We start from the raw sequence: 22488 nt of genomic DNA, 5'->3' as shown, positions 1-22488 counted from the left end.
GTGACGGTTCTCCGTGAGAGCTCGTGCACTCATCACGGTTACACACGCACACAAAAAAAGTGACAAAATGATGAATGTTAATTTAAGCAAACCAATCTGTCGATATAGGAACATTGACTTGATTTCTGGTATCTATAGTTTCATAAAATAAAAATACCACCTCCTTCTTATAATCATAGTATTTACTACTTACGCCTATAGAATTGTGGTGTTTAAAAAAAACATATAGCTATAAAATCTAAACGGCGACTTATTTTTAAGGGGAAAAAAATGCTTGAAGCAAGTGAAATGTATCATGCATCCACCCATCATCCCTCCTCAATGCTCTCTCTCTCTCTCTCTCTCGTCCATCCATTTTTTTATCATTCTCTACTTCTCTCGCTCTCTACCGTGCATCCACCCATTTCTTTCTTTCTCTCTTTCTGTCCATCCACCCATTCTCTCTCTCTATCTATCTATCTATCTATCTATCTATCGATCTATCTCTAAAGTAGTTGCTCCGAGGGGTTCCATATACCCAAACTACAATCAGTCCCAACTGATCATTATTACCACCATTGGTGGTAATAAGTATTGAAGGTATTGACCTCAACCATGTCAGGGACCTCCAGATGTCCCCCATGAGTCGGAGCGTCTCAGGTCCTTTAATCCGGACCAGGCGTCCTGGAGTTCAGCAAATGTGCGTGTGCGTGTGTGTGTGCGTGTGTGTGTGTGTGTGTGTGTGTGTGTGTGTGTGTGTGTGAGGCTCGGCCATTATGTAAGAGCGGGCTGCTGTCGTATATTTATAGCGCATCTGCATTCGACCGCCAGCGTTCGCTCGTCATCATCTTCGGCTTTGCTGTCAGGAGGCATGTCAGGGACACCGCCGTCCAATGAATGAATGAATGGGGCAATGAATGACATCCGATGCATTATGATAATCCCGTGCCGGATGCAGTGGGGAAAAAAAGTTAGCTCACTACTTTACGTGCAAAGTCTATAAACGCTCTTGAGAGTCCGTTTTAACATTGTCCGGTATAAATTGTTATTATATTGAGCATGCATCCAACTCCATGTGATAATCGCCTGAAAGATGCAGAAAAAAACATTACCGGTACATCACTAACATATGTAAAACGTAGATTAAGACTGTATATTCTTCTTTAGCGCGGTCAGGTTTTAGTCATTATACTGAAAAGATGCAGCCATCTCACATGCTTCTCCGATCCACACAACTTCATGTGATAATCCTGTCGGATGCAGGAAAAAATTGGAAAGAAGAGAACATTTCGTTTATTATCGCTGCATAAAGTAAAAAAAGTCAATTCAGATTGTCACGTTGCCAACTCTACAACGCCGAGCTGTCTGCAGATAATAACCTGTTACACCACTCGAATAAATACAAAGTCAAATAAGACTCGGGATATTCTGTTTGAAAATTGTCAAAGCTTATCATTTTTTACACTTAAAAATGCAATTATTAAAGTTATTGAAAGATGCGGGATGGGCGTTAAACCAGCAGGTGTCATCGTACACACATGCAGGAGTTCCTGTACAATAGAGTGAGGGTCTCTTTGCAAGAGATTCAATTCTGATTCAACGAAGAAAATATTCATGCTTACTTTTAGCTTTTTTTCAGCTGCTATCCTTAACACAGGTGAGACAACACCTGTGGCCCGGGCAGATTTGGATTCAAGGCTCTAGTCCAACCGAGTTTTGTCTAATCCACGACACACGCGGGTCATCAACCACATGAAAACATCTACAGCTAATAAGGCTGGAAACAAAATCCCCTTTTCACACAACCTGTTCAAGCCAGGATTTATCAGCCTTTGTTCCACATCATTTTCGCACCCACGCATCAATTTGCTGCTATAAAAAGGCTGCGCAAAGTATGCGATTACACACGGAGAGCTGAATGTTTGGCATGTCACACGTCCAGACACTCGGAAGCTAATCAAAAGAGCTAAACACTTAGCAACCGCTCACAAACCATGATGTCAACATTTCACACAGGCGTCATGTTTTGGAGTGTCATACGCCTGTGTCCAACTATTAGGCTTTAGTTATAGTTAAGCTTTTCCAGATGTGTCCAGCAAGTCTGGGCCGGTGGCTCCTGGGGGGAAAAAAAAAATAAAAATAAAAAAAGTTCTGACTTGACCTTCCGCCGGTGATTGAAGGTGAACACACGCCTCGCACGTTTCGCATTTCACCCGCTTTTAATAAAACGTCAATACGGCACAGGCGGCATCTGGGCTGGATGCTGACTCGAGCTGGTGAGGTACTACTTTCCAGTCCTCGTGTGTGAGTGTGGAGACATAAATCAGTGGTCGCATTTAGCGACAAGCTACGAGTTCTACTTTGTATTTTTAGTTGAAGTTTTGGTTAGTGGCTGGAGTCTCTTAGCAAGTTCCCGAGCCTTTGAAGCCATTTGACGTGATGTCCAACTTTCTGAAATAAAAAGTCAATGCATGATCCTTTCCAAACGGTCCAAAGGGGGCAAAAAGACCACCACTAAAGAGATTGATGGCGTGGATGCAGCTGTGCTCCGGTGAGAATAGAAAAGCTACTTTAAGATTTATCAAGCTGTCAAGTGGAGAAAGTAAAAAAATATACACAAAAAGGAGTTACTTACAAAAAAAAAAAACGATGCACACCAACATGGACAAAAATGAGCCGAGCCAAACAAATGGATTGGCTAGAACAAGCAGCGTGCATGATGAAGACTGAAATGAGAAATGACACACAGATGGATCAAGAAATAACCAAGATAAGTGTGCAACAAATTATGAGTGAGCCCCCCCCAAAAAAAAAATGTCTAAGCATTTATGAAGGACATCAATTATACACAGATTTTCTCTATTGTCAAGTCAAATTTATTTATATTATCACAAGAAAGTCTCAAAGGGCTTCACATGCCCATAGCTGACAACATATTAACGGCATCCCCTGATTTTAACCCCCAGGAGGGCAAGGAAAAAAAACATCTGGGGAAAAATTGGAAACCTTGAGAAGGGACCACAGATGGGGCAATCCCCATCCCCATATTGCGGTAAATTTAAAGTTAAGGCATTCATATCTCAAGGCATTACAATTCGGAATTGTGTATTTTTAAAAGCGTCGCTGGTTTACGGAGGATAATGAGACGCCACACATTTACCACATGACGTCTTAGAAAACACTAATAAAGGGAATTTAACATCGAACCACCTTTCATTAGTTGAGCGAATAATCCCGTGGAAACCCTTTCCGAAATTAGACACTCAAATGACAAAGAAATGCCTAACCCTAAAAATAAACAACAGACACAACAGAAGGGAAATTTATGGTCGTCATATTTTCCCACGAGAAGAGCTCACCCTGAGGTCACACTCGACGACATGCACGCAAGTCAACACACCCCCAAGTTAGTTTATTGCACCAGTGACGGCCATGTTGGGAAGTAAAAACAGGATTGTAATTCGTTGTCTACAAGCGGACTGCGGCGGCTCTGTCGGCCCGGCGGAGGAAGCAGAGCCTCCCTTTGCTCTTTATTCAAATGTTTCCCGCGGTAGTAAAAAAAATCCAAAATTGAAACACTCTCAACATGCCACAACACTCGTTTTGAATAGACAAAAAGATTTTTCAGAAAATAATTTGATGTTCTTCTTGGGAACGTGCCACATCAATAAGTCGTCTTTGCAGGAAAGTGGAGCATCAAAAGTTGGTCTTTTTAGGAACCAAGAACATAAATCGGTTGTCTTACGTCCGGGAAGTGAAACACCGGTCCGTTTTCTTCTTTTTAATGACCGGCAAGCGCAACCAGAATGAATTTACAATCTTTTACAATGGTCATTTTCCACCGTCTTACGTTTCCTCACCGAGCTCATAATGTTGGTTTCCGTCTCAGCCGCGCCCGTCGACTCCGTTTCCAGCCAGGCGTCTTTCGCTTTCCGTTTCAGCGCTAACAAGCCCGTGAAACACGTCAATCAGCCACAAAGCGGCCTGCTCGGCCAAACGAAGCGAGTGGCTGCCAAAGAGCTGACAACGAGGCGAGACCTCGGTCAATTTGTGAATCTGGGGGAAGTACGGAGACCAGAAACACAGTTTGACATGAAACAAGCCCAAATCGAGAGAGAATCGGTCCCTCAAAAACGTGTAAAGATAGTTCGTGTCCGTGGATGACTTGATGTCTGGGTTCGACTATTAAAGTAAATGACACACTCGTCCGTCTTTGCAGAGCTGACGGATTAAATACATAGTCTTCCGATTATGTCTATTTTAAAATTGTCTTCAACCGTCATTCTTCAACCGTCAGTAAAACGGTGCATCCGTTATAGGCGGATAGACGGACCGGTCCGTCGCATGGACGGAATGCCCAGCTCTGCGTGTTTGAATCAGTGTGAGTCACAAAAACAGATTTGCCACAACAAGCCGATCATGCGCCAACTGTCACTGGGCTTTATCCCTGGGCTAAGTCTTTTGATGCGGAAGACTCGCAACGAAAAACAACCTGCTCGGATTTTGGGGGATGCGGCGGGTTCTTACAATATCAACTTTAAGAAGACTTTGCAGTAGCTTTGTGTGGTTGCGTACCACAATAGAAATGGATTTTAGAAGATGTACTGCTAAGCCCTCGCTCAGTAGCAAAACAGCTCGGAACACTGAGCGAAAGCCTTTATTAAAGCCGAAGTCAACCCAAACATATATTTTTTTCAAGAATATGTTCTTAGCAGGTCCACTAGTTGAAACACGGCATTCTGATTAGTTTTGCGTTTGTGGAATACAAGTTAAGCAGCAAAATGCACTCGTTTTTAGCCATCTCTGGACAAAACGGCACTAAAATCACTCCGCCAGGTCCTGTCCTATTGGAAGCGCTTGTCCGATGTCACGGCAACGCTGCTCTCGAATACAAAACTTCTCAATTTGGAACGTCATGCCATGACCGCCATCACTCGCAATTTTTCACTATTTACGTCATGGCTTCGTTCCTGATCCTTGCCAATAGTTCACTGCTATTGTGAAAACATCGGGAATACATACAGTCCATGTTTCGTAATGAATTTGGAAATCATTTAATCATTTCTAAAGATCGGGCAAGTGCTTTGGACCGAAAAGTTCCTCCGAGGATCCTAAATCCTTGATGACAGGAGCTCTCGCATTCGCCGGGGGCGGAGTAAACACTGACAACTACTGGTCGGCACACACATGCCGTTTTGGTCCAACAGCAGATTGGAGGAAAGATTTCGTATCCGGTTGCCCCGTTCGCAGTCTTAAATGTGACGTTTTTCCAAGTCCTGCGGTCTAAAGCACGTAGGAATGTTCCAACAGCAGAAACGTAAAAATGAAAAACAAACCCCTATCGCCTCATCGACTCAAACAAACATGTGCACTCCTCAGGAAAATGCCTGGGGTCTGGATTTTGTTACACTTGTTTTTCATCTTTTGATGGCCCGTTCAAGCTAAAAACGGCCATTAACCAATTGAAGAGCCTGACAGACTAGCGAAAGGCGATGAGCGATTATAATCGACGGGATTCATACAGTACAAGTCAAAAATAGAAATATCGTCACCCTCTTAAAATAATGGCATGAGATATAATTTGACCCCAAAACATTTTTGGGCCTTCAACATCTCAGGATGCCGGCCGCTTCTGCTAAAATCGGCTACATCCTTACTTAAACAGATCATTCAATTCCACCCCTGAAATGAATTTAATACATCAAATATAATCAGATATGTTTTAACGCTTTGATTCATTCTCTGTGAATTTTCTTCTTTGAAGAAACCCATGACTGCCCAAAAAAAAAACCAAATAAAAAAACACATGTAATTGATGCCACCCCCTTAATTTTGGAATTCATTTTACAGCAATAATTTGCTTACAGATGTGAAGACTCTCTGTAACTACCACTAATAACCCTGGCTAAACTTAGCTCTACCGTGAAATACAAAGCTTGTTTCTCAGTTGAGATGCATCACTTCAACATACTTCTTTGACACCAATTGCTATTTAGACACAGCTTTTGTGACATCTTGTTGCATTCGGAAATTTGCACAAAAAACAGGAAGCGGTGAATATGCAGAGGATTGTTTTTTTGTTTTTTTTTTTAAAGTAAACTCTCAGATTGTCAGAGAAGACAAATACGGTGTTAACAGTAATTCCACTACAAAGCGATTAGGGACACTTATCAAGTTTATCGGAAAATTGTTTTCCTTTGTTGTCATTTCTTTGGTAGCCTTTAAAATGTTTAACCACAGATATGCAAACACTGACATCCCGTTTCTGTGCTGATACGAACCAGCACTTATCTCGTCTCAGTTTGTTTAGCTGAGCGATTCACCTTCAGCTGATGGTTGCTGTGCCAACTTTACACTTGCGAGGCCTTCAAGGACGCTGACTTTACAAGGAGCGAGGGACGGCGCGTTCGTCGGCGTAATGACTTCCAGACGATTGTGTTGCGCTCTTAGGACCGCATACCCCTGTCAGGTCATCGGTGGAACGATCTCGCCGAAGGCAAACGTTTACGACTCGGACGGGGTTTTTTTTTTTTTTTTTTTTTTTAGACATCCCAGTCCAAAGTGCTGCTGAACCGCAAAACATGGTCAGGATGTTGGTGAAAGGCTCAGGAGCTAAAATGGGTCAGCTGAGTTTTGGGTTTCGCGGCGGAGGACCCCCCCCCCCCCCACACACACACCTGCCAAGTGTAACAACATGCCTTCATTACGCCGAGCCCTCGGCGGACCCGAGCTCTCTCAAATTTAGGTCAACTCTTGTCAAGACGTTTTGACTCTGTGGTTTCGTCACCCAAAAATGACGGCGACCTTAACAATCCAACCACTGTGCGACGTAATTGAATCTCCGCTAGACCTTAAACTAATTCTGCTGAATGTTTGCCAACCGGCGGCTATTTTCGTAGCTATTCCAAATTGGTGACGCCTCGTCTGGAAACGTTTTAAGAGTTTGAGTACCTCCGAAGGGTTAAAACAAAAGAATTACAGAAAAGTATGTCGATTTTATGGAAGGCGCTATCTGATTGGCACAGCTAGCCTCCCAGTTGATGTAATTCTCCCAGTAAACTGGATTTTTTTTTTTGGACCTTTAGTGATCCACGGGGGGATTTTCTTAAGGCGACCGGGGGGCCTGCACTCTTTCTCCTTTGAAAGGCTGCCACACTCCCTGATTGCTTCAGCACATGCAGGAAGGAGCGCGCCGCTGGTCAACCCAAGCAGCCGCCCAGGCCAGATGCAAACCAAAGTGCTTCGGATGTCAACAGAACTTGACAGAAAGCAGCTACAAACTCAAAGTGATGCAAAACAAAAAAAAAAAAGTATGTTTTTGTGGATTTGGCAGGCCGGTAATTTACACGCTGTCAACGCGGACTCCGAAGACTGCCAAGTTGTGAGTCGGGCTTGCGTTTGTCGTCGTGCGTCACTGTCAAACCAGTTAAAGTTTATTTAAATTGATTTGGGGGAAAAAAAAAAGGGAACAGTGGCGGTCTGTGCTTGACACTGCACACTGCCAGATTTAGTATCATTAATCATCGATGGCGGTGAATGAGTTAAGGAGAAAGTGATAACGCGGTTGGTATAAAGATGCATTCGCTTCATCTGATCCCAAAGTGTTTTGGTCGAATGGGAACACAAAACACGGATGCTGACCAGTAGCGCTTTCTGGCACGCGTGATATGTGCGGACACACAAGACTGGCAGCCTGCTGTCAATGACAAATCAAATATTCTTTTTATTGCGTAAATGTTTCGCTAAAGGGCTTAGCCATTCAAGCTAAGCCATCAACCGTGATAAGCCAGTGGCACTTTGGTTCACGAAAAACCTTTGCCCACCAAAGATATGGAAATCGAATGGATCTGTTACAGCCCCAGAAGTTGTTTACCATGTTTATATGGTGTATAAATGTACTTTCAGTACAATCTAGAACTAAGTGTAACCACTTTATTTTGTTAAAACAGTCACTCCTTTAGCTAATTGGGTTGCATTTATTACCTCTTCTTAAAAAAAAAAAAAAAAAAAAAAGTACATCTCACCCAGCAAGATCACAACCATGAGCACATTTTTATGTTTAGCTAGTAGCCTACTGCCTCAATTTTTCCAGCACTTATAAGCTTGGGCTTCCTAATAACACTATCGCAAGCAGTTTTCCCTTTTTGGGAGTCATACTGAGGGCATATACAGCAAAAACACAAACTGGGCAATCCATGACTCATTCCATAAACTGAGGCAATATTTCTTTGAAGATTTTCTGCGTCAACCAAATTATTCATGAACCCGGGTGCTCGTGAATCGAGGTCCCGCTGTATTTTTTTGTGTTTGTGAACATCAAATTTGCCCTACCTATTCGAGGCGACTGTTCAGCGATGTAACGTAGCCCATCGCAAAGACAGCTGAAATGATATCACGGCAGTGACGTGTTACGTGGCGGTGATGCAACTCGCCCGTCGGAGGCTGCCGCAGGTTGACTCACACCTCGAGACGGTCCGTCAGTTGTCTGAAACAGACACCGCGGAATGTCTGACATCATCACTACGCAAACTAAGACGCGCGGTGACTCGCTCGCAAGCCGACTCAAGCGATGAGAGAATTCAAAAAGTGACAAATGTAAAATAATATACACGCACTGGCCACTTCATTAGGTACATGGCCTGCATCATCTAATGAGGTCAGGGTACTGTATACAGTATATATAGGGGACCACTGGCTTTATGCTAACATATCATGGGAAACACTGTAGACAGGCTAACAACTAGCATCTATGTGGCAGTATTATAATGCTTCAAGCAACAGATATTTCAACATAAATATTGCAGGAACACATATAGACGGACAATGTAATACTCACAGGCAACTATTCGGTATCCTATGAGAAAAATGACGTCTATTACTACGGTTACACTAGTAATAGTGTCACGCTCAGCAAGGTGAGGAGGACCCAAATGGAGGGAGGGAGGAGGCCAATACGGAATATGATCAAAAGTATTTCAAAAAGACAAACAAGGTACTGCGATAATGCTAAAGAGAAAAACAACAACGATCAAATGAAACCAAACAAACACTAGGACTCGGACTTGACTTTGATAACTGACAACGAACCGACAAGGACCGGAAGAAAGCAGGGAACTAAATACAGACTGATTGACGAGACAACGAGGCACACCTGGACAAGATACAAAGGGTTGGGGGGAGCTGATTGGCTAACACTAGGCACTGGCATGACAAGCACAGGTGGACCCATTAACTTAACGAGACAGACAAAAGGAATACAAGGAATAACAGGAAACTAAAGTCCAAAATCAAAGTCGAAGACAGACCATATGACACAGTAGCAGTACTAGTAGTACCAGTGGTAATACCAGTAGTAGTACAAGTAGTAGTAGTAGGGCATACTACCGTTATACTGCTGTAGCGGTAGTAGTCGCAGGACTAGTGGTAGCAGTACCAGTGGTAATACTATTTGTACTATTGTTGTCGGAAGCGCGTACGTATACCGGGAGCGCAGGAGCCTCCCTCCCCGTATTGGGGGCTTCCCTCCCGGGCGATGGGCGGGCTGCTCGGCCCCCGTCACACGCGTCACGGGCGGCTCTTGTTATTTAAACTTGATTCAAGACTTCGGGAGAGTTTTTGTCAGGCGGGAGCGCGTCGCCGAGCGGAGCAGGACTTTTCGACCTTCTTTCCCTGCGTGGATATTTTTGCGTCGTCACGGTCTCCAGGCCCACCGGCACCGGCACCGGCATGCCCTACAGCGTGACTCTCCAGGGACCCTCCCCTTGGGGCTTTCGCCTGGTCGGGGGACGCGACTTCAGCACGCCGCTGACCATCTCCAGGGTACGTACGTACGTTTCGTTTCACCCTTCGCGACGCAATCAGAGCCTCGCTGCAGGTTTGCCGGGAATTCGCTTTCATATTTCAAGTTGACCACAAGTCAGACATGTTCACCTATTTTTAATTAATTAATTAATTAATTAATCGTATTAAAGGTGCTTAACGTGGCGTGCCAGCTGCCAGATGGCGTGCGGGTTTTCTTTCTACAACTTTGTGACGCAATGATTTATAGATCATGTTAAATGTTTTGACTCAATTATTTGTTAATAAAAAAAATATATTATGAAGGGATGATTATTCACGATGGAACAATCTATTTTATTTTATTTTCGTGATTAAAGGAAGAGACAAAAATCTATAATGGCATCTCATTAATAATATATTTTAAACTTATCATTTTTGATGGTAACATTGATTTATATATATTTTTTAATTAACATTTTCATGAGTCATTATTTTATGCATTTCATTTTTGAGTCTTATTTTTTATCATTTGAATGGGTCATTGTTTTATTTATTTTATTTTTTACTTTGTTTCATTGTTGTGTTATATTTAAGTATAATATATAAGTCATAATGAGTATTTTATTTTTTGTTTCAAATGTTTTCTGGAGTTGAATTATTTTGTAAATTTTCTCTGAATTATTTTCTGCCTTTTAAATCTTTGGGTTTAGTTCATATTTCAAATTGATTTTTTCATTGTGATAATATATGTATATATGTTTGATAAATTTTGATTGGTATGTTTTTTTTTTTTTTTACATTTAATTAATTTTGTAATTAGTAATTATGTAATTAGCTATTTTTTCCTCTTAATGGTTCCAGGAAAAAAAAGAAAAATCCACCAGACCACTAAAAAACCAAAAACAACGTCCAATCAAATCGCCACTGGTAGGCTGTTTGTTGCTCATCAAACAACAACAGATAGAAGTTAAAGTAGCGATGATGTCCAATCAATCATCCAACCAGATTGCCCTCATTTCAGACCCTTGCATATTTTCTAAGAATTGCTGTCAGGCATGGCCTTCAACCCTTTTCTCCTTGCAGCTTGATGATCACATCTTATTGAATAATTATTTTGAGCCAGCATCTAAGCAATTGCGAAAACAAATGTAATCCATCCATTGTGATGTGGAACCTGCGCGAACTTTCCTGAACCCCGTCGGTGGGTCGGGATATGGGTCAGGCGTCAGCGCGCTTGGCAGCGGTTCCGCCAGTAGCCGCTCGCTTCATCCCGGCCAGGATAAACACATGGCGCTGCCGCTCGCTGCTGGCTTGTCGAAAAGGCCCAGAGTTTGGGAGGGGGTAGGGTTGGGGTGTTGTGGGGGTGCTGACATTTGTTTTTCATCAGGGCCCATTGGTGCTGCTGAAGGATTCCAGGTGTTCCCCTCAAGACCCCCCTCCCCTTAAAACCAAAGCGTCTAACTACAGGGCCAGGGTGGGTGCTTTGGAGATTTATGGCCCCCACCCCAACAAACCACCCCACCCCCCAGGGTAATCAAATCACACCTGGGCACTCGACGTCTAATTGGACCGCGGACACAAAGAGTCCTGAGTTTACCTTGCTTACTCGTTGTCAAAAAGTTCTGAATATTTGTCTTTTCTGTGAAATTTCTGGACGAACCCTCATAACCTTTACATGTGGTAAAGGTGCTATTGCTCATTCCTTGTGTAATCGCCAGAAGTGGAGTACTCGATTCCCATGACTTGACTCGAATGGGACCGAAGTCACCAATTTGAAAACCCCTGAAAGACTAGACTTGACTTGGTCCGACTCGATGTGACTTTGACTTCGTCACGCTAAAAGCTAAGAAAAAACAAAAACTGGTAAGCTAGGTAATGAACGTCACAGTTTAAGCTCACAGATACCAGTTGCTGGTCAAACATGAAATAAGATTCATGTCGGGTATTGTTTGATTGCCAGGAATATACAGGGACTGATTTGAGACAATTACGAATGTGTTAGTTCAGCTACCTCACGCAAGCGCCGATGCTAGTACCAATATATGACTTAGCAAGATTACATGACTTGACTTAGCCCAAGTAAGGACTCAAATCGGCTTTACATTTAGTAGACTTCACTTGATTTTTGCCACAGTAACTTTGGACTTTCTTGAAACTTGAAGGTTAAGAGCTGAGACTTCCTTCAAACTTGCACACATGTGACTTATTCCCACCTCTGATATTCACGCAATTTGCTTAGAAACGTCAACGTGCCACAGCTCCTATCGTCGTGGCATGGCTGGAATTTATGAGACGGCAATAAAAGAAAAGCCGCATTTCCGAGAGTAATTTAACCGAGCGGAACTCGGAGATGTCGTCCTGTAAAATGAGACGAGCGAGCAGCTGGTACATCTGTGTGTAGATTCTGTGTTAAAAATCTTTTGGCAGCGTTGTTTGTTTGCGCTTTGGCAGCTGTAGATGTCAACCGTCTTTCTGACAACGAGGTATGAGACGAGACATTATTCGTCTTGAAAGCGGCTATTCATCAAATATTCACATACGTGAACATACAAAACAGAGTATTATTCAGAGGCGCGTTTACGCTCCTGGTAAATACAAGAAGAGATATATCCACATTTTCAAACGTGTCATTGTCCTTTCATTTTAATACATCCATATCAAGACTAACGTCACATATCTTAGACGTTTTCCCCCCCAATATATTGAGTATAGCTTAATCATAAACCCTTTATCCTTTGCTCTGAATTTATTATATAGCAATTAATCCAAAAAAAACTGCCCAAATTTTGAAGAAGAGTAACATTTTATTCAAGCTAACTTGGGTTAGGGTTAGAATAATAAAATAATATCACGTTCTGCAATTCCCACTCCTGGTATTATGAATATTTTTTTTCTAGGCAAAATCGGGTGCGGGAAAGCATTCAGATCTTAAACACTGCCCCTCTGTGGTTTCCAGCAGGACTGCAGCTTGTTTTCTTCACTTCCACGAAACAACAATCTAAGACTGTTTACCAGAAAGCCAGTCGGGATTGGGGGCATCTTTTTCTTAGCGGAAGGTGCTAATATGCTGAGCCAAACCTGTTAACGTGGTGTGTGAGGTGCTAAAGCGAGACTTTGGCAAACGAGAGGCATCCTGGAAACATCATTTTTTTTGTCACTGTTGTGACAGCCGAGGCATTTTGCAAAGACGCGTTAAATACGGCAGCAGTCTGCTGCTGGGGCGGACGCGATTGCACAAACGCAACAGCCACAAATAATGATGTCATTAAGCTCCTTCAGTGTGCTCGGTGACCTTATTTTACAAACATTTCAAATCTATCAAACACAACCGAGCATTGTTACCACACCAAAAGTGAGGATAGAAGTTATACTTCTGGTAGTTTTTGGTGCGCCAGCAATATCACAGCAAATTCCAAAAATCCACAAAAGGTTTGTGTTACAATGCTATTATTCTATTTTTTTATGGGATTTACAGTTGTTTTATTTTAGCTTGCAACACTATTGGGGGGTTCATTTCACTAAGTCTCTATTTATTTATTTTTTTACATCCCACAGCTAATGTGGACGTCCGTTTGTCACTCACTTTCTCACTGTGAGGGCACTTAATGAAGTTTCTTCTAGTCTTCCCCATCTGTTATGTCATGTAATGATTTTACAAAGACAATATGAGCGAATGATTAGCACAACAACAGCTCATGAACTCCGTGTCCTTCTACCTTTGACCTCTGTCTACCACATTCCAGAGGAAAGGACATGTGACCCAAAGCCGCTCTGGTCGTTTCGCTGACACGACCACTTAATCCTCAGCTTTTGGATGTTCAGTGTTTTTGTTTTTTTTGTCTTTCTGGGTTACGATCATAACCGCTGTGACCCACGTCTCCTCTTCCAGCTAAGCAAAAAAAAAAAAAAAAATTCCTGGAGAACAATGTAAGGACGTCTGTGCTTTAGCAATTTATTAGTCTGATTTCACCTCGCAGAACTATTGGGGGATTTGCAGAAGTAATCATTTTTAACCTCTGCAAATACTGGGTCATTTACAGTAGGCAAATATCAGAATTTGCATAATTTGGGCTGGTTTTAAGGTAGTCTTATTTTAATATGTGCAGCCTTTGTGGGATTTAGCCATACAGACGTCTGTAGATTTATGGACTACCGTAACCCCACTAAAAGTTGTACAGATTTAAAAAAAAAAAAGACCACAACTCAATGTGTTGACCGTAGACTGGAATTCTCACACTTGTCATTCCCAATCTTAGTGGACTTTGGTTTAGCTTTGCCTTTGGCTGTCACACGTTTGCACAGAGAAGATTAGCACTTTGATTAATGAACTCCAGGGCAGCCTTCTGGTGTGGAGCTCTCATGCATCACGCAGATGCGTAAAGACAGAAACGGAACAGAAAGACCAAGGGGGAGGTTAAAGAGAAGGAACTCACAAAAGAAAAAAGGGTAAGAACGGATTTGGCCGTTTTGATAAGGATGTCAGAAAGTGTCCATTAAGAGACGGTCGGGTGCCTTAAATTAGAACGGAGACACATGACCACACAAAGTTTGTTTGTAGCAACGCGATGTCAACAAAGACGAGCTTTAGGTCGGACCTCGGCCCCTGGACAATCTGTTATTTAACAGCTCAGATTAGACCGGCTCGATACTTTGCTCCGCGAATGATGTCATTGTGGTGATGTAGCATTTTAGCACGTAATGCTAATTAGAGAAGTATATGATGAATAGACATGCGTCACTTTCCTTTTTGGATAATATTGATGCTTTTATATTTCAAACACTGTCACTGCTGTTAGCAATTAGTGGCCTCTGTGTGGGACTCGCCAAAGGAACGATGTTGGCGCCCCCTGTGGCTGCTCGTAAAACAGCCTTTTAAGGGGCTTCAACCTGCCCAAAACCTCCCAAATTCTTGCAAGCTTGTGTATCCTGGTGACTCGTGAAGTGTGGCCCCATGCAAATGTAGTCAAATGTAGCCCCTGACAGCGGTTTGACCAACTGACAGAAAATTGGCTGCACGTCTACCATAACAAGACCTACAAAAATGTCCCACACACGATTTGGAATAGGAAGTCGGCCAAGGTGGTTTTAAGTGTTGATTTGGGGGCATATTCCAGGGCTTTGAGCTCCTGCAAGAGAATTCGTCCAAATGTGACCTAGTCGGAAGCAGGTGTCCTTGACAAATGGGTGACTCTTAATTACAAAGCTCCAAAAATCAAATGTGGGCGGAGCATGGCATAAAACAGACCGTCCTATTTTTTTTTTTTTTGCCAAAGATAATTTTACTGAGATTATGGGAAAACGTGATTTCTATGCAACGGGAAGTCACTATTGATGATGGATGTTGTTGTGCTGATACGATTACAAATGGCATCGGTCACAAAAGTGGGTTGACAGAAATAAATGCAGGGAAGCAGGGCAAGATGGAACAAAAAAACAAATATATACAGTTGAACAACAAAGTATTAGAATTCATCAGATAGTGAACGTTTACCTAACAGAATGTCTGTCTGCTTCACAATGACGTTACACACACACACAAACAAACAAAGGACTGGAGGCGATGGTGGTTAAATGGCGTGGGTAAACGGTGACCTCCCATCGGGAGATTGTCCGCTCATGCAAGACGGAGCTGGTTCTGCTTCCACTTGAATAAAAGCACATAGTGTTGAGGTGTCGTGTTTGTTTTACACGCGCTTACTTCCCACAATGACCTCTCAGTTTACTGGAATCGAGTCACGGGGAAAAATAGAGAGAGAGAGGGACCGGCGGGACGTGCGGTGCAGTCAGAGGCCGTAAATTAGGAATTCCACATGTGAACCACACGACTCAGCTATTAGCACTTCATGGGGCGTGAACCTCAGCTCTTTCGCTTTTTAAAACACTTAATGGCTCAGCGCGTAAGGGCGTCGCGGCAGGGATCAAATTGTAACGCCCGTTTCGGGACCAATTTACTCAAATTTACACGCAGTTTAGTCGAGCTGAGAGAAGCCTCTCACACTCGCTCTCAAAACAAAGTCTTTGACTGAAAGGTATGGATACGGAATGGTTTGCAATTAATCGGCCCAGCTGCAGTCATTATTGTGCAGTAGTAAAGTTGACACATAGAATAGTCAATTAGTCGACTAGTCGGTTTTATCCCGACAAGGTAGTATTAAGGGTCTAACTGAGGCTATGTGAAAGGAGCTGATACAGAGTGGGGGTTGAGCTTGATCCACAAATTTTCAGTTTTGCGAGGCAGTCAGAGTTTTAACTGAGGCTGTGTGTACCGATCCGGAATGGAGAGCTAAGGTTGATCTTCAAATTTTCTTGAACCTTATACATGGGGCAGTACGCCTCAGTGTGTTCAATTTTTAACTCTCCTCACATACTGGTGGCATTCCATTTCTGATACTAGTTCAGAAGCTGGCATATTCTCAGAACAAATTAAATCCCGCTTCGGTACTTTAAACAGAGACAAGGTAGCCAAAAAAACGGCATCTCAAACCCAACAATTGTGTATACTGGATTTCCTTTGAATGAAATTACAAATTTTACTTAATTTGAGAATTGAATGCCTTGTCGTGGCGTCAACACCCTAGTGACAGGAAGACGATAAATTGTCAGTACTTGACAAACAAAGCGCTCGTTAACTGCAACATCATATCAACTTTTCGGCTCCGGGCCCAATTTGGGTACTCGGGTAGTAATTTTGTGTTGGAAAGCGCTGGAATGGCATGCGTCTCAACGGCGTCTAATTTCCGACCAGAGACCGCTCGTTTGTGGGGCCCAATCGCTCTGAAAAGTCCCTCAAAAATACAACAGCTGAGGGAAGCTGTACCCACGTCCAATGTTTTATGAGGTTAACCACAGGCCATGGCGCAACTTGATCAATCATTTAATTATTGTCGTGTGGGATTTTAACCGGCGAGAGTGTCGAAGTTGGGTTCTGTTGTCGCTCGACTTTAACGCCATGGAGGCAAAATGGAGTTCACAATTTGGCGGCAACCATCAAAGGAGTGAAATTAGCTTACTACCTAAACGGGCAGCTGTAGAAAGCGAAACCAGCGATAGAGTAAACTCTGGTGAACCACTTTGCGTTTATTGTAACCACATCACAGACTGGTGGAAAGTGAATGAAGTGGGGTTGCCCAAGCTGGTAAAGTTTAATCACTTTCATACCCGCTTCATCAGTCAGCAAGACATTTCTTCAAATGCCCATCAGCGCAGTATCCCAGGAGGAGCCCCACACCCACAAAATTGAGAAAAGTAGAATCACGTGCGGCTCAGCGTGTCCAACCTCACCGCTCGGCCTCCCTAGAGGGCCATCAGATGTTCACATCTTTTAAGAAACTAGTCCAGATTGATTCACGTGATGTGCTTCCTAAAAAGTCCAACATTTCACCCGTGCAGGGATTACTGTACCCCACTCAACGCAACGGTTCGTCTTTTGTTGAGTTTGTCCGTTATGATCGCATCTTTCTACCCACCTAACCGGCCTGTTGTCTCCAGGTAACGGGCGGCAGCAAGGCGGCCCAGGGAGACCTGTGCCCGGGCGACACCATCTTGGCCATCAACGGCGACGCCACCGAGCACATGACCCACATGGAGGCCCAGAACCGGATCAAAAACTGCACTCAACAGCTCACGCTCGTCATCAGCAGGTATTTTGCGCTGTCTTTCTTCGAACGTGAAGCCTTTCAACGGTAGCGCATATCGGACGCGACTCTTGGGCTGCCAGACCTTTCTCTGCATCACCTTGAGAGGTTTACCACCCTGCTTTCACTGGCGGCAACCCCGCAAGGATCTTTAGCAGGATCTTCCACCACGTTGCTGTTCATTGTCAAGCCGGCCAGCTTTCGGCTACGCCTCTGCTACCATGGCCATGCCTTCGACGAAACGGACCAATCTTGGGGTGTCACTGAACGAGCACAAAAATACGCAGATGGGTGCAAACTGGATGACTTTTTCAGCAAATAGTTCTACGGTCCAAGTGAAAAATCAACCACCAGTTTCTGTGTTCAAGATCCTGACTTCACTTCCTTATATTTGTATATTCCATATATTAAATCAGAATATGAATATTTTTGCCACCTGTGCGAATGGGGGATTGTGAATCGCCAGTTCAATGTATGTACACTTTGCGTCTGAAAGAGTTAAATGGACAGAGAGGCAGAGAAAAGTTGCGCCTTGAAGGAAAACTGCGGTTTCTGACTCGTTTACAAGTGAAACCTGCCAACTGGCAGATGACGAGGAGTCTCTCTCTCGCTCTCTCACTCACTCACTCACTCTCTCGCTCTCTCTTAGGTCAAAGCTCTAAATCAGGAACTTTTCTTCCCATTGTACTCGACTTTGCTAGAATGCACCCAACACCCTCTTCCGTCCAAGCAGCTGAGCATGAAGCGGTGGTTTGTCCACGTCGGGATGTTATTTCGGGAAGTGGGAAGCAGCGCTCGCTCACGACAAAGGTGCGGCTTCTGTGCCGCTGCGGCTACGTTTTCCGCACTTAAGATAACGACGCCAAAGTGTGGCTTTTAATTCTGCTTAAACGTCAAGAAGTGTTTTCATACCGCACAGAGAGAAACGTGTGATTCAGCGTAATAAAACAAAACGGCGCATTAGGGAAGACAAGTTTATTCCATTAGGTTGCAATATTACTTATTTGGCTGCGACAGATTTAAGGGAGAAGGGAGAATGTCATCTGAATTTGTCGACTAGAGTTAGGGCTGGTGTTGCTTCGTAGGTACCTTCGACGGGTGGGAATCGCAGAGTACACTGCGATGCGATAGTTCACCAAAGATAACAATCAGTAATTGTGCGAGTAACTGATCATTAGTACAAACTGAACATCGGAAAACCTGTAAAAATTGTCCATTTACTTGGACTTCAGATCGTATTGATGGTTTTATTGGTGTCACTTCTCCTATTGTCAGTTGCTAAATGTTGCATGTAACGATAATTGCTGTGTAAAACAATAACATTAACGGTCACTTCCGGCTACCGGTTTTAGCTCGGAAATGTTCTCAACTTTTCCTCTATGATGATTCTGATTCTGATTATTCAGATTCTCCGCTGGAGACCCGCCCGGAATTACCCCGGCCATTCAGAAACATTCACATATTTTCCCAAAGTTCCTGAAAGCCACCCCGTCCCTTCCCGTAGCATCAATACCTTGCCCCACCCCAAGTCTTTTCTGCCAATCCACTTTACTCCATTGTAATTTTTTGTCCTTTCAAACCTCTCGAGCTTACCGGGCCCGTCTAACATGACTTATATTGGTCATTTAAGTTAGTTGTTTAAATTCCTTGTATCAACTATTAGCTCAAGTAAATCACCCCGCACTCCCGTTTTGTTCCTTAATCACACCGGAATCTTGCATAGGGCCTGTCACGACAGTGACCGGCTGTTGGAATAGCCGCCCGGCGGAGGTGAAACCAGGCAGGGCGTTGGTATGCGACCTTGCGGCCGTATATCGCTTGAATAATTACAGTATGAGTTTTCCCCGCCTCTGGACAGGAGGGCGGGCGAGGCGTGCACATTTGGGATATTTAGCAGCGAGGTGAAAGCGGCTGCCGTTGACGTGGAAAGGACAGGCTTCTGCGAAAAGTCGCCTATGGAAGGCTCTGTAAAGAAAATAAAAGATTCCCCCAAACCACGTGATGCACAGCCACTCTGATCCCGAATTTCTGGTGAAATGAATCCTCGCAAAGGAGGGAAAATAAGAAGGGATGCAGTTGTTGCTGGCAGACTGGGGGAAAGAGATATGGCAGCACAGCACGGCGGTTATGAAAAGCCAAGAAGAGGAGCAGTGAATCACAAATCCGCACGTCACTGGAAATTCACTCAAAAACGACCACTGAAGGTTTCTGTCGTGATCAAAAAGGAAGGGAGGAAACAAACGGTTTAGCACAATAGATGAGCGCTAAAAGACGGTGTCGGCTTACATTTTGATGCCATCTCGAGACTTTCCGTTTTCATGAAAGTCTTGGTCTGCCGCCACATGAAATATTTCATAAGTAATTGCAGCCATTAGCCTCCCTGTGCTGACTCACGGGAACGTCAACTCAATAGAGGACAACACTTCTTAGCCTCCCCCCCTTTAAAAAGCCTCCGCCATAAAATCCTCCGAGTCAAAGTGGGAGAAACGGGAGACCTGTAATTTGCCGGTGCTGCCGATGGACAAATATATGAGTCTGCACGTCTGCCTGGGAACCCAAATTACAGTGCACTCCTTGGGTCTGAGAGCCGCTATGTAATGCAAGAATGTTTCTTGGGATGTTTCCGCATCCATTACTGTCACTGGCCGCGTTTTTCAGAGCATTTTGAAGGGTGTCCCCCCCCCCGATTTATGGGAGTTGGTGCTCAAAAGTCCATGACAGCTGCATGGTCAACGTCTGCTTATGCCTTCTTATTATTTTTGTTTGCTATAATGTCTTCCTAATGTCGCGGTGATCCAAAAGAGCCTCCAAGAGACATCTTGGTACACCGCCACGAAGGAGGCTAACCCCTCCCTACGTAAATGTTCAATATGGATGTCTACTCGTATGAGTCTCTTATGAGAGAAATATCAAGTTGGCCTTGAACCTTGAAACCCAATTACGAGTGGTCAAACCTACCCACCGCACTGACCCCCTAAACCCGTCAGCCCCGAAACTCCACTCATCTCTCCAGTCTCAGTCATTCAAGCCACATTAGGCGGAATCGAAGGCTGCAAAGCTTCCCCTACATCCTTGAAGACCCTTTCCTTTTTTTTTTTTCTGTCTTTCACCAGTTCTAATGTCTAATCCTAACACTCCATTTGGCATATACTGTCAAGTCCGTGGCTCTATGAGCTAACTGTGGAATAAAAACCCTTCCACTCTGAAGATATTTTCCATCGGTGAACTGCCTGACCCCTTGCTTCCAATAATCCCCCCCAACCCCACCACAGTGTACCTGTTGCCCTTCTCAACCCCCAAAGCCCCTCCCTCTTCTTTTTATATCCCCATCTTTCCCTCTCTATGCTGCCTCCAGCTCCTCTTCTCCCGGGGCTTTACTGGAGAAAGCCGTGTGGTTGCGAAGGCCTCAGAGGCAGATGGTGGTTGGGACGAGTGCCAGGCCGTTGGGATGGAGCCCCCCCCCCCCGCTGATGGATGTGCTGAAAGCCCGGACTGAAAGTATGTCTTGTTCATAAAAGGACACCCCTGCTGTGCTTCAATTTCACTTACATTAAAGAAACATGGCAGGATTAAGTCAAGAGTGGAGTAGAACAGGTGGAACACGTCAATGCAACTAGAAGCACAGTCGAAGAGAGCGCAGACCTCCAGCGTGGGCGAGGAGGGCTCAGATTTATGCAGGTGAAAAGAAATTCCCGCAACGGCTGCTTATGCCTCCTGGCGTGTAGCCCAACCCTCCGCCATGTTCGGCGTAAATCTGTCAAATCATTTTGGCCTAATCCTTCTCCAGACCTGATTGCTGAAGATGGTTTTTTTTTCCAGGGTTGCAGGAACATTCATTTGCAGAGTTTATGAATTAGAGACAGCGGCCAGAGAAAAGACAGAGTCCGGGTTTCCCTTTGACCTGTGACTCACCGCGAAGGAATTACGCACAAGGCTGCACCGGACCAAAGGAACACAAGACTCCAGCGGGGACAAAAGGCCCAAAGAAACTCACTTCATCCCCTCCCCACTTCTCAGGCTGCCTTTTGTGGACAGTTAAATGCCACATCAATAGAACTTGGGAGCCACAATCTGTCATTCATCATTCATTGTTGACTTCCTCATGAGGCAGGACACCTCTGCGTCCAGACGGCAAATGACATTTTTTTTTCCTTGACACAAAGCTAACGCCCTTAACACTCCGGCTCTGCTTACCTTTTGGCTTTGACATGATAACAACAGATTTCCTTGGTTGTTTGATTTCATACTTGTTTAGTGGCCAACTATTTGAAAGACAAACAATTTCAAAGCCAACCTTTCATAATATTCCCCCTTTTAAATCTCGTCGCAGTTTACAAACAACTGTGACCGTGACAGACCTAATGACCTTGTCCTTTTTTTTTTTTTTTTTTTTTTTTTTTTTGCCGGAGGAGGATTTGAGCTGACAGGAAAAATATTCCATGAGAAGACAGATCTCAATTTGGGGATGATTGGTTTCCAGCCGTGCGTCTCATCCTCGACATGGAGCGTGGCCTATCTCAAGAAGCCAAAGTAAACTTATCCGACCACTGCAAAAAAAAAAAACAGACCATCAGGAAATTAAACCTGGTCAAGGGGTGGAAAATATGACCACAGGAAAGACAGGGAAACTCATCCTGGGAGTTTCTGATGCTCCTCTAGAAATTGTTCTAGTCCGTGTCCTTTTATGTCTTGTTTGTTGATGATGTATACAAGCTAAAAATATGAGTAGCTCTTGTCTGGAGACCAGGTCGCTACGACGCCCCCGCCCCCAAACCTCCCATTCCCCAGACTCAACAAATCTGTTGTAGCCATCAGGCTGAAAGGAGCAAGATGAGGTAGAAATAACAGGATGGCTCCTGGCAGCCCACAGCTGGATTTTGATGTAAAGTATCTTTGTTTCCATCAGCCTCAAAGATAGCAGTTACTGCTCGATAAATCAAGGTTTTTAACTTCCTTGGAAGGGCTTCAGTGCTGAGACGACTTTAATCCTCGGGTCAGACAGAGCAAGATTTAAAGAATGGATGATGAATGCAAGCCGCCGTCTCGATGGTCAGAAGGACCATGCCGTTCATCTTTGTAATCTCTCGAAAAGTCG

At 44.0% G+C, this 22488-nt stretch overlaps 1 protein-coding gene and 1 long non-coding RNA gene across 2 annotated transcripts in view; one reads left to right on the top strand and one right to left on the bottom strand.

Moving 5' to 3' along the window:
* Window positions 1–5: 5 nt before the first annotated feature.
* Window positions 6–9053, bottom strand: LOC147133590 (uncharacterized). Its single transcript, XR_015081848.1, has 3 exons — window positions 8816–9053; window positions 8311–8464; window positions 6–28 (listed from the first exon to the last, which is right to left on the bottom strand). It is a non-coding gene; the product is annotated as an uncharacterized LOC147133590 (long non-coding RNA).
* A 128-nt stretch (window positions 9054–9181) lies between these two features.
* The window catches only part of pdlim4 (PDZ and LIM domain 4), a 28625-nt gene continuing 15318 nt past the window's right edge, over window positions 9182–22488 (top strand). The window contains exons 1-2 of the mRNA XM_086012927.1: window positions 9182–9798; window positions 17248–17399. Coding sequence (XP_085869053.1) covers window positions 9706–9798; window positions 17248–17399 — 245 coding nt within the window. The 5' untranslated portion in view covers window positions 9182–9705. The remainder of the gene's footprint in view (window positions 9799–17247; window positions 17400–22488) is intronic.

The sequence above is a fragment of the Filicampus tigris genome, chromosome 17 (genome assembly GCF_054856515.1).
Source record: "Filicampus tigris isolate MCC_2025a chromosome 17, RoL_Ftig_1.0, whole genome shotgun sequence".
NCBI lineage: Eukaryota > Metazoa > Chordata > Actinopteri > Syngnathiformes > Syngnathidae > Filicampus > Filicampus tigris.
The sequence above is the reverse complement of the archived record's forward strand: the minus strand, read 5'-3'. Positions and strand labels throughout refer to the sequence as shown.